This window comes from Camelus ferus, chromosome 14 (genome assembly GCF_009834535.1).
Source record: "Camelus ferus isolate YT-003-E chromosome 14, BCGSAC_Cfer_1.0, whole genome shotgun sequence".
Taxonomy (NCBI): domain Eukaryota; kingdom Metazoa; phylum Chordata; class Mammalia; order Artiodactyla; family Camelidae; genus Camelus; species Camelus ferus.
In genome coordinates this window covers 39,967,961-39,983,022 of record NC_045709.1, presented here as the reverse complement: position 1 = coordinate 39,983,022, position 15,062 = coordinate 39,967,961, and the positions used below count along the sequence as shown (strand labels likewise).

General features: G+C 36.7%; 1 protein-coding gene across 9 annotated transcripts in view; it reads left to right on the top strand.

The window, feature by feature from the left end:
• GPC5 (glypican 5) overlaps window positions 1-15,062 on the top strand; it is a 1,150,604-nt gene that overhangs the window by 195,583 nt on the left and 939,959 nt on the right. For all 9 annotated transcript variants that reach the window (XM_032496786.1, XM_032496787.1, XM_032496790.1 and 6 more), the window contains exon 3: window positions 13,199-13,893. In XM_032496786.1, coding sequence (XP_032352677.1) covers window positions 13,199-13,893 — 695 coding nt within the window. The remainder of the gene's footprint in view (window positions 1-13,198; window positions 13,894-15,062) is intronic.

The following is a 15,062-nucleotide window of genomic DNA, read 5'->3' as shown; positions in this document are numbered from 1 at the left end:
GTTCGGTAAAATTGTAGCAAAGAATCTTTACCATTTTTATTTAACAAATTTTTTTGGTGGGGGAGAACATTTGGTAGATTTTCGTAAAGAAAACCCATATTATGTCTAAAGTCATATCTTTGAAATCCTAATTCTTTAAACTTTAGTTTTTTTAAGATATCTTTGGAAGCACAGTTTTAAAAACAAATTTAGATTTCTGGTCAATTTATAAAGGGCTGCTAGGATTCTATAGCTAAATCACATAATTGTTACATCCTATGCTTTCTGCCTTTGACTATGTTACTGTTGGAATATTTTCTGATAACATCTATGAAGCAGGTGTGGATGTTGTAGTAAAACAGACTCTTCTTGGTCTGATTGATTTTGTGCTTTATAACCCATTTCAGTTATCAGAAAGTATTGCACTTTTTCCTCCTGCTATTTGGAAAGAATGCAGTGGTCTAAAAAATTGCCTGCCTTCTGAGGGAGTTACTCTCCTGTCAAGGTAGAAACAGTATATTTATTAAGTTTCCTGTAACTGTGGAGTGAGTACTTTCAATCCATTTCTTTCTCTGTTTGCCGGCCTGTAACTGTAAGAAGCACTCAGACATGGCACTTGGCAACACGATCCAGCTGATCTGAAGGACCATGGCTAGGACGGTCTAAAATCAGGAATGGAATTAACCGCCCCCCTCTGTTTTTTCAGTTTCCTAATATTAAAACATAAAGTGTTTAGAACTCATCCATATTTTATTTTACTATGAATTTATATAATGACTATTCTTTTATTGCTCTGTGAAATTCCTTAGCCATTAGTATAAAGCTAATAGAAATAAACAAATGTATTTTTAACACTATATTGTCAGAAAATATTCCAGGAACCATAAAACTGGAAAGATGTGAGATGCTAAGATGCATATTTGTACTTCACTATTTGGGGAAAAAAATCCACCAAAATTTTCTAGAAGAGGATGTAAATTAAAGATATTTCTTAGACCAATAAATATGGACAATGACTTGTAGTGATTTGACATAATGAGATAAATAAATGTAACTGAATATGATGACAAAGTAAATCGAACCACCATTGAAGGATACTAGCAGTATTAACTGGAAAGCGTTCCCTTTTGTGTGTTTGTAGATTGTATAGAGCTGACTTTAAAAGGAAAGATTGAGGTTAGCATAATTATGTATTTAGAGGGACTGTAAATCCAGTTCACTCATTTTAATTTAGAATGCCACATGCTACTTGAAAACATGGCTCTTCTAGCACTTGAATATCCATTTAGGCATATTTTGGAGACCTTGTTGTGTAAATAGAATTGTGTTGATTTGCTCAGGTCTGTGGAATTTGGACTTGGTCCTGGAGTGAACATTGTGTTTAAATAAATAGATGAAAGGCAGGATGAAAACATTTAGAATGCTCACTATTGGAATGAGGAAAGAAAGGGCTGAGGGACCAGTGGGAGCTTTTTTAGTAATTCAGGTTGGATGACATAGATTTTTGGGCAATATGTGGCAAATGGAAAAGATTAAAAGAAAGAAAGAAAGAAAGAAAAGACTAGTTATTGATGACTAACTAGAAATAGGGAATAAAAGTTCCAGGACCTTGAGTCTGGATGCTCAGAAGGCTGATCCTAATACACGAAATAAAGTCAGAAAGATGCTGAGAAAAGCAGAGGGGATAGTAGGCAAAAAGAGTTCCTGGATGATGTTAGGCATTGAAAAATAGATCTCCAGGTAGGAAGTAGGGTTTTTGCTTCAGCAACAATTCTCATAGTGTGATCTGTGGTTCCTGAAATCTTTTCAGGAGGTATGGGAGATCAAAACAATTTTCATAATACTAAGATGTGCTTTGCCTATTTCTCTGCACTGGCGTTTGCATAGACAGCACAAACCCAGTGGTGAGCAAAACTGTTGGAGCTTTAGCACAAATTCAGTTAGTATCATGGAACTGTTTTTGTATTCTTTACATCTACAAACTTGCAGGGAAAAAAAATCCAGTTTTATTGAAAAATGTCCTGATAAAGCAGCAAAAATTATCAATTTTATTAAATACCAACCCTCAATTATATCTATTTCCATATTCTGTGTGATGATATGAGAATACATGAAGTATGTCTTTTACATACTGAATTATAATGACTGTCTTGATGAAAGACACTTATGTGATTATTTGAATTACAAGCTCAACTAAGCAGTCTTTATTTTTGAACACATTTTTTTTTCATGAAAAAAAATGATTGGCAGACAAACTATGATGATTCAGACTTGGGTATTTGGCAGACTTCTCAAAGTGGGCCAAGATGAGCCTGCCACTTAAAGAAAAACAACTCACAGTGTTAATTGCCAGTGATGACATTTGACCTTTCAAGAGAAAATAGGGATTTTAGAAAACTTATAGGCATCACCATGAACTTGAAAGTTTCCTAATACTTACAGAAATGATATGATGTGTGTCAGCATTGGGAATATCTGAATAATGCATGAACCAGTATTTTTCAAATGTCCATGCATGGATAACCAAACCATTTAAAGTGAAATATATAGATCAATATGACATTGCAGTTAAGTACTTGTCAAGTTTTGGTGTAATATCAAAGAAGAATATTTACATTATCTGGAAAGACCATTAAATATACCTTCCTTTTGCAACTGCATATGTGTATTTGGCTGGATTTTCTTCATAGATCTCAACCAAAACAATATATTGTAACAAATTCAATCCAGAAGCAGATATGAGAATCTAGGTCTTTTAAATTATTAAGCCAGACATGAATCAAATTTGCAGTAATATAAAATAATGACACTCTTCACGCTAATATTTTTTTGTTCTGGAAAATAGTTACTTTTTATAAAACATATAATGTATTCTAATGTAGTAGGCTTGTTATGATTATTTTAAGGTTATACTTAGTAAATATTTAAAATAACTATCAGTTTTTATTTTAAAAATAATATATAAGTATAATCTTCCAAGATAAAAGCTCTACAGATTTCTCAGTAACTTGCAAGAATGTAAAGGATCCTGAGAATAAAAGCTTTGGGAATCTCTGGGAAACCCATGACATATGTAAGTTTGGGAGACATTGGCTCGGGAGTTTCATTTGATACTGAGTGGAGTTATAGTTTGATTGAGGTAATATGGAGCAAGAACCGTGGCCTTGCAAAGTCTGGCCTAGGGTTTAGAGGAACGAGTGAAAGAAACAATTTTCACCCACAGAGAATGTAAGAGAATCAATATCACCAGGTTTAGGGGCTAGAGTAACCAGGAGAGTGTGAGCTCTGAAAAGGGCATTTCATTTGGTTAGGAAGAGGTTGCTGGAGACCTCTGGACCATGTCAGTGGCTCAGGATAACCCCTGATCTGACCCAATCAGTTTTCCTGTCTGCCTAAGTATTCCACCCTTGCCTAATGGAATTTAAAGACCGTCACCAGCAACAATCCTTATTTCCTCAACCTTTATCTCTGAATGGAACTTGACCTTCTTGTCTAACTAAATCCTGGTGCATCTCCCTTTACAGTCTCTTCAAATATAATGGTGCTAGTTAATCTCCATAAAGAGGGATAATTACAGTAGACAAATTGGATTATCCCACATAATAGCTCGATGTGCTAAATTAACAGTGAAATCTTTGCATTATGTTCAGGCATGTAAATAAAGTTTGGTTTTATTTTGTTTTGTTTTGGGCTTAAATATATAAAAATCTTCCTATTTTTCAATTAATTTAAATAGACTTTCAGCCTATTTAAAAAGAGACCTTATAGCCTAAAGGTTCAGAATCCGGACTCTGGAGCCAGAAAGCTTGGATTGAAATACGGCAATTTCTACGTAAACCATGAGCAAATCACTTACGTTTTCAGTGCTTCTGCTTGATCACGTTTAAAATGGGAATAAATAACAACAACAACAGCAACAATAATAATAATTTTTCTTCTCCTCCTTTTTCTCCTCCTTTCTCTCCTCTTTCTCCTTCTTTTCTTCTTCATCCTCCTGTTTCTGTAAGAGTAACCACACTATGGGTTGGAGAAGCAAGTGAATTAACTTACCAAAAGAATTTCATGAACCATCTGGTTTATGATAAGCAAGTACCTGGCAGAAGTGAGGGATTATTATGATCATGATTCTTTAAGGTATTTCAAGCACCTTCCACCTGCAGGCACTAGGCAAGGATGTAGCACGTGCAAATTCATTTGATTCTCACAGTCACCCTGTGAGATGGTACCTGTGAGATGGGTACCGTTACTCTACTTGTTTTCTGATGAGAATACATGAAGCACATGGAAATAGGAAATTTACAGCCACACAACTAGCATTTAACTGGAGTGGACTTGAACCTGAACCCATCAGAAGGTATTGAGTTCCCACGGGCCAAGAGGGGAAAGATATCAAGATGAACAGGACATGATCCCTCACTGAAGGTACCCATGATCTCTGAGGAAACGCAGGAGGTTACAGTGATTCTTAACATTTTTCTAGCGCAGAACCTAACCATAAGAGGAGGGAGAGTTCACCAGGCATCATCCTGTACTTTATTTCATTTGACTTTCACAGAAACCCTGTCCCACAGTCAGAAGAGGCACTATCATGTAGCAAATACCACATATTAAAGATGAAATTGATGTTTAGGGAAGTGAAAGGGCTCATCCCGTTGGTACGTGGAAGAGCCTAGGCTGGAATCATTGTCTCCTGAGTTTGCTAGTCAAGTGTAGACATTTTTTGTCTTCCACGGTCAGTATTGTCATAGGCTGAATATTGGCCTGCAGACATTTCAGAGACTGATCCCCGAACCTGTCAGTGTTACTTCTAAGTAAACAAGGTCTTTGCGGATGTGATTAAATAAAGGATATTGTGATGGGGAGATTATCCTGGATTTTCTGAGTGGGCCCTAAATGCTCAAATATATCCTTAAAAGAGGGAGGCAGAGGAGATTTGAGATGTATTGAAAGAAGGCAGTGTGACCCTGGAGGCAGAGGCTGGAGTTTTGTGCCCACAAGCCAGCAGCCACCAGAAGTCAGCAGACGTAAGGAACAGTCTCTTCTAGAGCTTGTGGGGCGAGCTTGGCTGCCCTGTCTTGATTTCAGGCCAGTGGTTCTGATTTTTTACTTTGAGCAACCAGAATGGTGGGAGATTAAATTTCTGTTGTATTCAGCTGCTAAATTTGCGGTAGTTTGTTACAATAGTCATAGGAAGCTAATAAAAGTATTCTCTGTGACTGGAGGAGGTGTGCTCCTGATTCACATTGTTGCTCCCATTGTCCTCAAGAAAACCCCCTTTGGCACCTGCTGAAAGACTCTCTCCCCGCTACCATCACCTACTGTCCTTTCTCAGATGTCTGGTTATCCTCTCTCATTGACTCAAGATTTTATTACTGGCTTCTTCTCTTTCCCTTCACTTCCCCCACTATCATCCTTGGCTCCTTCAACACCCACTGATCTATCCAGTATCCTGGCCTCCACTCATGCCCTAGATCACGTTGTTTTCCTTATTCAAAGAATCTTCTCCCACAGTTCCCCTGCCCCCTGCTCAGTCATCAGTTTTCATTTGTCTGTCAAACTACTCCTATCAGCATATGAACATCCCATAAATTCCCCCTCCTCATAAAAACAAAACCCTTTGGCCTCGTACATCCCTGGCGCGCTGGCCTTGGTTCTCTCCTTCCATTACAGCAAACATCTGCAAGAGAGTTGTCTAGAGTTGCCTCAACTCCTGTCCTCTTTTGTGCTCACATTCTGCTGAGGCAGCTCTTGTCAAGGTCGGCAGGAGCCTCTCTCTCGGCACCTTCCATAGTCGGTTGTTACTCCTCATCTCAGTTGACCTCTTAATAGCATCTGAGGTGATGGATTACTTTCTTCCCTTGGATTCTGGCACACTCTCCTTTCTTGATTTTCCCTTTACTTCACCGCCTCCTTATTCTCATTCTTCCTGCTGGCTCCTTCCTTCTTGGATCCTGGCACTCCTCTCCGTCTTCTCCCCCAGGTTATTTCATCCAGTACCATGACGTTCCTCTCCAGGCCGAGCCCTCTCAGATCTCTGTCCTCAGCCTCCACTTGTCCCTGGAGACCCAAATAATCATCATATCTAACTTTGTATTGAGAAACTTCATTCAGATTTTTAATTGGCATTTTGACCTCACCATGTCCGAAATAGAACTTTTAATTTCCATCTCACACCACAAACACGGAGCTTCAGTGTCTTGCTCATCTGAGTCAATGGTACCAACGTACATCGAGGCACAGGCTTCAGAATGATCCCTCGTGTATCTATTTCCTCCACACCCCACGCTCGCCTTACATACCGCAGGAAGTCCTTTTGCCTGTTATTCAGTACATATGGCCAGTGTGATCACATTTTGCAACTTGCCCCACGACCACTGTAGTCCAGCCCACCAGCGCCTGTCACTCATACTGTAACTTACGTTTCTGGAGCCATTACTTGTACTGCCTGCTTTCAGCCTTGACCCTGCCCCAACAGCGGATCCTCCACGCAGCAGCCACTGTGATCCTTTAACGTGCAAACCAGAAACCAGATTTCTCCATGTTTAAAATTATCTGGCAACTTCCCATTCTACGTATTAAACCCAACCCCCTTACCATGGTCCTGTGAGGCTGCTGCGCTTTGCCCCCTGCCTATTCCTCTGGCCTTTCTCTCTGCTCACTCACTGGTCTCCAGTCACATGGACTTGCCTCTGTTTTTTCCAATGTCAGCAAGCTTCCCACACCTCAGAATCCTGCATTCCAGTTCCTGTGAACCTGCAGACCACTCCCCCTCTTCCCATGGCTGCCTGTGTTTCATCATTCAGGTCTCTACTTAAATGTTGCCTCCTCGCAGAAGGTTTTTCTGCTCACTTTGTATAAAATGGCCAATTAAAAAAAACCAACAATTTGCCCAAACCAATTTGCCAACATTAATTTTTTTTAACTTACCAAATAACCAAACATCATATACAGTTTGAATAGTTTGGATATATTTAGTAAACTCAGAAAGTTTGCCATTGGGAATAGATTAATCAGGGAATTTATTTTTGATTATTTATCTTTTAATGAATTGATCATGGACAGATTGACCTAGAGCCATCCAAAATAGTACCCCCATCACTTTGTGTCCTTTACTCTCTTTTTTGTTAATCTCTTCAGTACTTAGCACAATAATAAATCATTTTTATTTATTTCTTTGCTTTTATATTTTATCTCCTACCCTTTATAGATTCTAAGCTTCTTGTATGGCTTTTTCAGCCTTAGCTTTAAGGTCTACAACAGGAGCTGAAAAATATTGGTTGAATAAATGAATGAAGTAGCCAGCTAGTTGCAAAATAAGCTAGATGTGAATACATCAAAGATGGAATGGGCAGTGGGCCAGAATAAGCTGAAAATACAGAACATCTCTTTTTCTTGAGATGTCAAAAAGGACACGAGGTTAGAGATTGTGAAGTAGAGTGACATAAAGGTATTTGTTTATTTAAGTAAAGGAGACCAATGTGTTAACCAAAAGTCAAAAACAAAAGAGGAATTACTGCCAATGAAGGATATTGATCTTTTTTGTTCTTAAACAATTTTGTATAAAAATTGAAGATTGTATATAGTAGTGAGTAAGACACTGTTTTATGTGACAGTGTTATATTTCTAGATTGTGTTTCTGGATTTATTTTGAAGATTCTTAGCAGACTTGATTTAAAATATTCAAGCCACAGTAATTCATGAAACAGTCTACAGTAAGTTTGACACTGATTTTATCGGTTACATTAAGTGCTTAATTTAGTTTAAATTCTTGCTAAAATCATAAATCGACATTTAGAAAATAAAGAATTATAAAATGATATTAGAAATAAATGTGAAGCACCATGATGACTAAATTAATGGGGAGGAGAAAGTTGAGAAAGCATTTTTTCTATGTAGCACTTATCCTAGGAGACCAGATTAATCACCAATGTGTTAATTCTTCATGACACACGTTCATATCCCACTCACTGTTTGTATAGATGACTAATTTCTGAAGAATGATATTATAAATCATACTGCCTAACATTTAAAAATATGGCATTAAATTAATATTCTGGAAAACTTTTATTACTCATTTTTCCTTATGAAAAAATTGAGGAAATATGCAAATATCACAGGGATGAATTCAGTATAAACACTTACAGAATAGAGAAATAGATAATTGCTTCTTTCATTATATCTTCAGAGTGGCTAGAATGATCTGATAATTAAAAGAATTATTAAATGAAACTATATTAAAATTATTGGGAGATATTTTTGTTAAAAAAAGCAGAAGGAATTACAATTCATTGTAATGTATGTGTGATAAAAAATGGTTGAGAAATTTAAATGATCTAGCTATCTATTCATCTATCTATAATTCAGTACAGAGGGGTACATGGTTTCTGGCACAGACTAGCTGTAATGTTACAGGATAGTAATGAATTCTCTGTTGCAGTAACAAAATTTGTGACTTGAGAATTGTCATGGACAAATATATAAATATACTCTGAAAATTTCTCTTCAACCCAGGTACACATTATAAAATCATCTGATTACTCATGGTTGTTATGATTTAATCTTCCTTCCTCTTTTTTATTGCTATGTTTGGGGATGTTTGTGGCCTTAAATTGTAGCAGGCACTTCACATTTTGTATCTTAAAATGTTCATATATGGAAAAAGATTTAAAAATATATGAAAAGGGTCATAAAGTGTTCATGTCATGCTGGGTAGATTATTATAACAGCTATTTCATGATCATTAGTTTTGAAATCAACTTTAACTTTAAAGCAATAAAAGCTCTATAAATATTGTTTCTCCCATTGCAAAAACCTATTGCATGTATATCTTTACTGATTTTGCCCTTTGTCAAATTTAATTTTAAATCAGTATCACCTAATTTTTTTCTCCAATAGTTTTATTTAAGTTTAAATCCTTGATTTAAATATTATTTGTACCTAAAATGAAATATGTCTAAAGGGAATGTGGGCTGGAAAAAGTTGATATAAAATATCTAGGTGTTTTGTTATTACATTTTCACAGAATGTTAATGTTGGCAGTTGACGTGGGTGCAGATAAACTTCACGCGTTCCAACTTCACTTTCTACTTAATGAGATAATACATAAATTATTTTTCGCATAAAGCTGGGAGAAATTATATTTTTATTCAGTCAGTAATTAGATTGCAGCTTTTTATTCAGTCTACCACTCTTAGGCATTAAAAGGCAAGTTGGACGTTTCTTGCCTTGATAAACTTGATCTAATATCACTGAAAAGAAGAGTTATTGAAATTCTCAAAGGAAAAACAACAAAAAGATGATTTTTCGAGTCTATTTCTTAAATTCCTTAAGCAAACCTAGCAAATGTTTATTCTAAACATATGTTACAATTTTTGGCACATTACTTGTTTAGCTTGGGTAAGGGGTGTTTTTTATTTATAAAACTTTGTAATCAAAGCAACTACATAGTTTCTCTTTAATAAGTAAATAGATATGATAAATTATTCAGCACCTAAGCTACCTTGGCTTTATAAAACCTGATTTTATATGTGGGTTATTCTGTTTCAGAGCAGTAAAATATTTTGTTCATTTAAAATTCTTGTTATCATAATATTAGTGCCATAAGATGGAAACACTCAACTTTGTGGCAAACATAGCAGAACAAAGGGATAGTTTTGCCAATTCAGAGTTAATACAACTAATTTTAGTAAATTCAACTTCTGATTTTACCAGCTTCTCATAAAAAGTTATTAGCAAAATTTATCCAATGGGTTGACTTCTAGATTGTTCAGTTTCTCATATATGTTTATATGTTAAAATTTATGAAGTTATTAAGGTTCAAATATTCACAAAAGTAGGTTTATTCCTAAGCATTAAATAACCAAATGTTTATAGAATGGTTGTTCACAGTTTTCACGATTGATAGGATTTAAGAAATGTTTAGAATCACAAGTAGAAACATTCAAAAACACATACCTAACATATGTTTAGACAATTCAATTAAACTGGAATATGTCAATATCAGATTTAGCACAGATTGAAAGAGAAATCTTTATATTGTGATGAATTAATAGAATAGTGAAAAACTATTGTAGGATAAGTCTTTTTAAAAGCTATTTTGTGTTTAGATTTTTGGTATTTAATCAGAATGTTGATATTTGAGAGCATATATTCTCTCATTCAAACAATAGTAAAATCACTGTATAGTAATGAAAATTAAAATTTTAATGCGTGTAATATTAGGGGAAAGTTTTTAAATGTTGCCATAATATGATTTTTAAATTTTTACCAGTTTTTTTTGTCATTTTATTTAAAAATAAAACTAAACTAGAGGGAAACTGGCCTGACATAAAATAAAGATTGTAGACCTTTTTCAGAAATTTGTTTTTAATTACTAACTCAAACAGTAGTCAAATTAGTTCACTGCCAGTAATGCAGAGCAGCCTTATTATTAGAAGGAATAACAATGGAAGTACTATCTTCATTTTCACTCTGAATGGATGCTCCTAAATATTAAATATATTCTCAGTATCGCTTTCATAAAATAAATTAATTTGCAAAACGTGTTAGTTATAGCAAATGAAAAACTAAATTCCATTATAAGTTATAAATTAATGGAATCATTATAAGTTATAAATTAATGGGACTGGAATTTATAAAGAAATATTTTATTTTTTACTTAAAAAATGTGTATTTGAGCATTGTTCAGAGTTGGCAGAAATCAGGTGGAATGTTTTGTATTGCCTGGAGTAGCATTCAACATTCACTGTGCTGAAAATCATATGGCAGATATCAGTGGCACAAACACATCTATAGGACCCTCCTAGAAAACCTGGGGGAAAGCAGGTAAGGGTGCCTGTGATATATGGGTATCTTCAGATCTATCCTTATTTTATCTTAAAAAAAAATTATTTGCAAGCATCGCTGTTTAACCATTATTGGTAAATAAAATCATTTGCAACCTCACAATTCATAGCCACAAACCAATTACTGAGAAAAATGAGCCTGTATTTTTGAGAAAAAAATATAATCTTAGCAGTTTTATTTTAGTTCCAACCACAAAGGTTGAATTTACTTTTCACACTCACTCTTGTGGATCTGTGAAAATAGAGGGTAGTGGCGGAGACTGCAGCTCTGGGTTCAGACTGTCATTGTGGAATGCTTGCATAGGGAACATGTCACAGATTACCTGCAATTGCAATATTTCAAAAACTGGACAGGTCGAAAGAATCACTGGGGCTGTTTGTCAAATATAGATTCCTGTGTCAAGACAAACCTACTAAATTGGAATCTCCAGTGCATAGACCTGGAAATCTGTTAGTTTCCCCACACAACCCAGGTGATCAGGACAGTTGGAGAGACTTGGTGTTGATACATTCTCACTGGGTGGAGCAGCCAATCTCAACTGAAGACGTCAGTTACTATGCTAATTCCATTCTTTCACATTTTTACTGAGTATGTAGTATGTAGCTTGTACTCTAGTGGGCACTGAAAGGCATGTGTAAATACAGGGGTCCTACCTTGTTAACAGTCCTGAGTTTGGAGTACTCTATGTTGCAGTAGAGATGCAACAGATTATAAAGCTGTTGCCTTTGATTACAGGGTAGTGGCACTTTCTTGGTTCCAGCTGCTATAACAAAATCCCATAGACTGTGTGGTTTATAAACAACAGAATTTATCAAGTTCCCAGCAGATTCCATGGCTGGTGAGAGCCCGCTTCCTGGTTCATAGAAAGACATCCTCTCACTGTGTCCTCACGTGGCAGAAGGGGCAAAGGAACTGTCTGGAGTCTTCTTCATAAGCTCACTAATCCTGTTCATGAGAGCTCCACCCTCACAACCTGATCTTCTTTCCTAAGGCCCCCACTTCTGAGACCATTACACTGGAAATTAAGTTTCAACATAAGAATTTTGAGGGACAGGAAACAAACATTTAGTCTATAACCTTCACCTTGATATATCACACTAAAGCCAGGAACTCGACAGGAATCAGTCTCAGAAAAGAATCAGAATACATAATATTGTATTTCATTTGTCTCTGTTCTTTATGAAAGTGTTTTTTTGTTTGTTTGAAGGGCACTATGGTACACTCATGACACAGTTTCCCTTCATTAATAGCTCTCCCTACAACTCTGCGTTTCATCATTTCATTTTATTTTACTGTTGTTTCATCTCTTTTTATAATATACTCAATAGTTTGATTACCAAATTATTGTGTGACCTTTTACAACCTAATTTAAAATAACTGTAAGACTGGGGTTATGGGAGATAATTTTATTGATGTGTTTTATAATTAATTATATATCGACACAGTCCAGTATCATATTTAGGATAATTATAAAATGTAATCACTAGAATATCCACAGTAGGTGGCTGCTGCCTAAAGCTTTCGTTTTGAAATACAACTTTTACTTACTGATTACTGCCACCTCCTTTAATTTGTGGCTAAATCAGTCTCTGTCCTTTCTGTGGAGAAATTGATTTGGAAGCATTTATTATTTGAGTAAGATAATAAAATCTTTGAAGTCTTTGAAAGTGAGATGATTAAAAACAACAGATGACAGTTGAGAAGATGGTTACACACTTCTTTTCATCAGTTAATATGGCTCATGATTTTCCCACTGCTTAATAGGCTTTGACAATTTTAAGGACAGTTTAATCATGAAATGTTTTATTTTCATTGTAATTTGAACATGCTAGGAGGTCTGAGGGTTGCCAGGTTTCCCTTTTGGAATTGAGCCTTTCTCTGCAGTAACTAGTCTGTAACCTACTAGCTTTCATTCTGGGGGAAAAAAAAAGAAAGGAAAAAGAGAAACTATAAAAATACACTAGGTGTTGAGTCAAATATTTAATGTCATTATCTTTTATAAATAATAAACTCACGATTGGAAGTTATTTTCTTAGTGACACTTTTTTTTCCTACCATTAGTGGGTTATGAATGATTAATAAATAAAATTAGTAAGAAATTACTATGCATGTGACTTCTTTTTGATGTCTATACTTTTTGTGTCTGATTCTAGGAAATACATATCTTTAAAACTTGTGTGTTGTGTGTAATGCCTACCTCTGACCAGCCATTATCCTCGGAAAGCTAAATTGAGTTCAGTAAGCTGAGCATTCCCATTTAGACCCTTAGGTCAGTTTTGATGTATTGAAGTCATTTACTGTCTGGAGGAGATGGACGAACGGTTTTAATGTGACGACTAAGCCTTTTCATCCTTTACCTCTGCTTGTGTTACAGAAACCCTTGAAACACTCATCAGACAAGCAGAGAATTACACCAGCATACTTTTCTGCAACACCTACAGGAACATGGCCTTGGAGGCTGCTGCTTCCATCCAGGAGTTCTTCACTGACGTCGGGCTCTTTTTATTTGGTGCGGATGTTAATCCTGAAGAATTTGTAAACAGATTCTTTGACAGTCTTTTCCCTCTAGTCTACAATCATCTCATTAACCCTGGGGTGACTGACAGTTCCCTGGAATACTCGGAATGCATCCGGATGGCCCGCCGGGACATTGGTCCGTTTGGTAATATTCCCCAAAGAGTCCTGGGGCAGATGGGGCGATCGCTGCTGCCCAGCCGCACGTTTCTGCAGGCGCTGAATCTGGGCATTGAAGTCATCAACACCACAGACCACCTGCGCTTCTCCAAAGAGTGCAGCAGGGCGCTCCTGAGGATGCAGTACTGCCCTCACTGCCAGGGCCTGACGTTCAGTAAGCCATGCATGGGCTACTGCCTCAACGTCGTGAGAGGCTGCTTGGCACACGTGGCAGAGCTTCACCCACACTGGCACACGTACATCCAGTCGTTGGAAGAGCTGTCGGATGCCATGCATGGGACATACGATGTTGAACATGTGCTCCTGAACTTCCACTTGCTCGTTAATGATGCTGTGATGCAGGCTCACCTTGATGGACAGACAATATTGGAACAGGTAAGCAGCCGCTCAACGGTTACCGATTTCTTAGAAGTCAACCATTAGCTGCACACAGAAAGCGTGCTGATTATAAGCGCATCATTATAGACTTTCAGTTACGGCAGCTTTCCCAGGTAATACTTTGGGAAGTAGTCTGAGAATGCGTGGGTTGTCATAGTCAGTTCTAAATATATTTTACATCTTACATCAAAATCTTGGTTAGCTAAAATACCAGTTTCTCCTCTAGGTAGAAGTTAGTTCGGTGAGGTAGCGAGGGCTCCATTTTAAAATCAGGAGTGCGTAGACTTGAATCTGCAGTCTGCCAGTAATTCTCAAGTCCCTGAGCCCCTTTGAGCCTCAGTTTCCTTGGTGAAAAGAGGAAAATAGTAACACATAAGTTTTGGAGTATTCTTTTTTGGGAAGATCAGCAATAATGTAGGCATTCTACCTGCTATGGTGTCTTGTACTCCAGAAATGGGTAGTTATTGTTAGTATTTCAAACACATCTTTAAATAGAAAATGCCAGTTATATATTCATTAATTGAAGACTTGATATCTTAGAGTTCAAAAGTGTTTTTTCAGAGACTCTCCAGGACCTGGTGCAGTGCTGGTGTGATGAGTTTTCAAAACATGGTCTATACAGCATCCTGGTGTTTTATTCCAGGAAGACTTTAAGAAACAAAATGATCAAACCTAAGGGTTTTCTACTTCTCTCACCTTCTGTAGAACCACTTAAAAAAAATATTCACAGGCCGTTCTGGTAATGGTTCTCGTATCCCATACAGTGAAGTAGGACACGCTGGAGCTGTTTATCCTAAATCTCCTGTCCTGAAATGAAGTTGTATTCCTTAGTGCAGACAGAATGTGTCTCCCCACCCTAACACTGATTTACTGAATTAATAAACATTCTCATTATTGACTTTGTAAGTCAGTTCCTTTGATTAATTTCCAATAGAAATTGAATATGAAAATCTTTATGCCCAAGCACATCACCTTCCTCCCCTTTTCTTCCTTGCTTTCAGGGTCTTTGCAATACCTGCGTGAGCCTATATGGTACTTTTATGCAAGTGAGCAGTGGTGCCCTCTTTAGGTGGATGTCATGGCGTGATGTGTCTTGGCAGGTAGAGTGTGAGCTGGATTTCACTTCTCACTCCCTGATCCATTCAGCTGGTGTCCCGGCCTTTCTG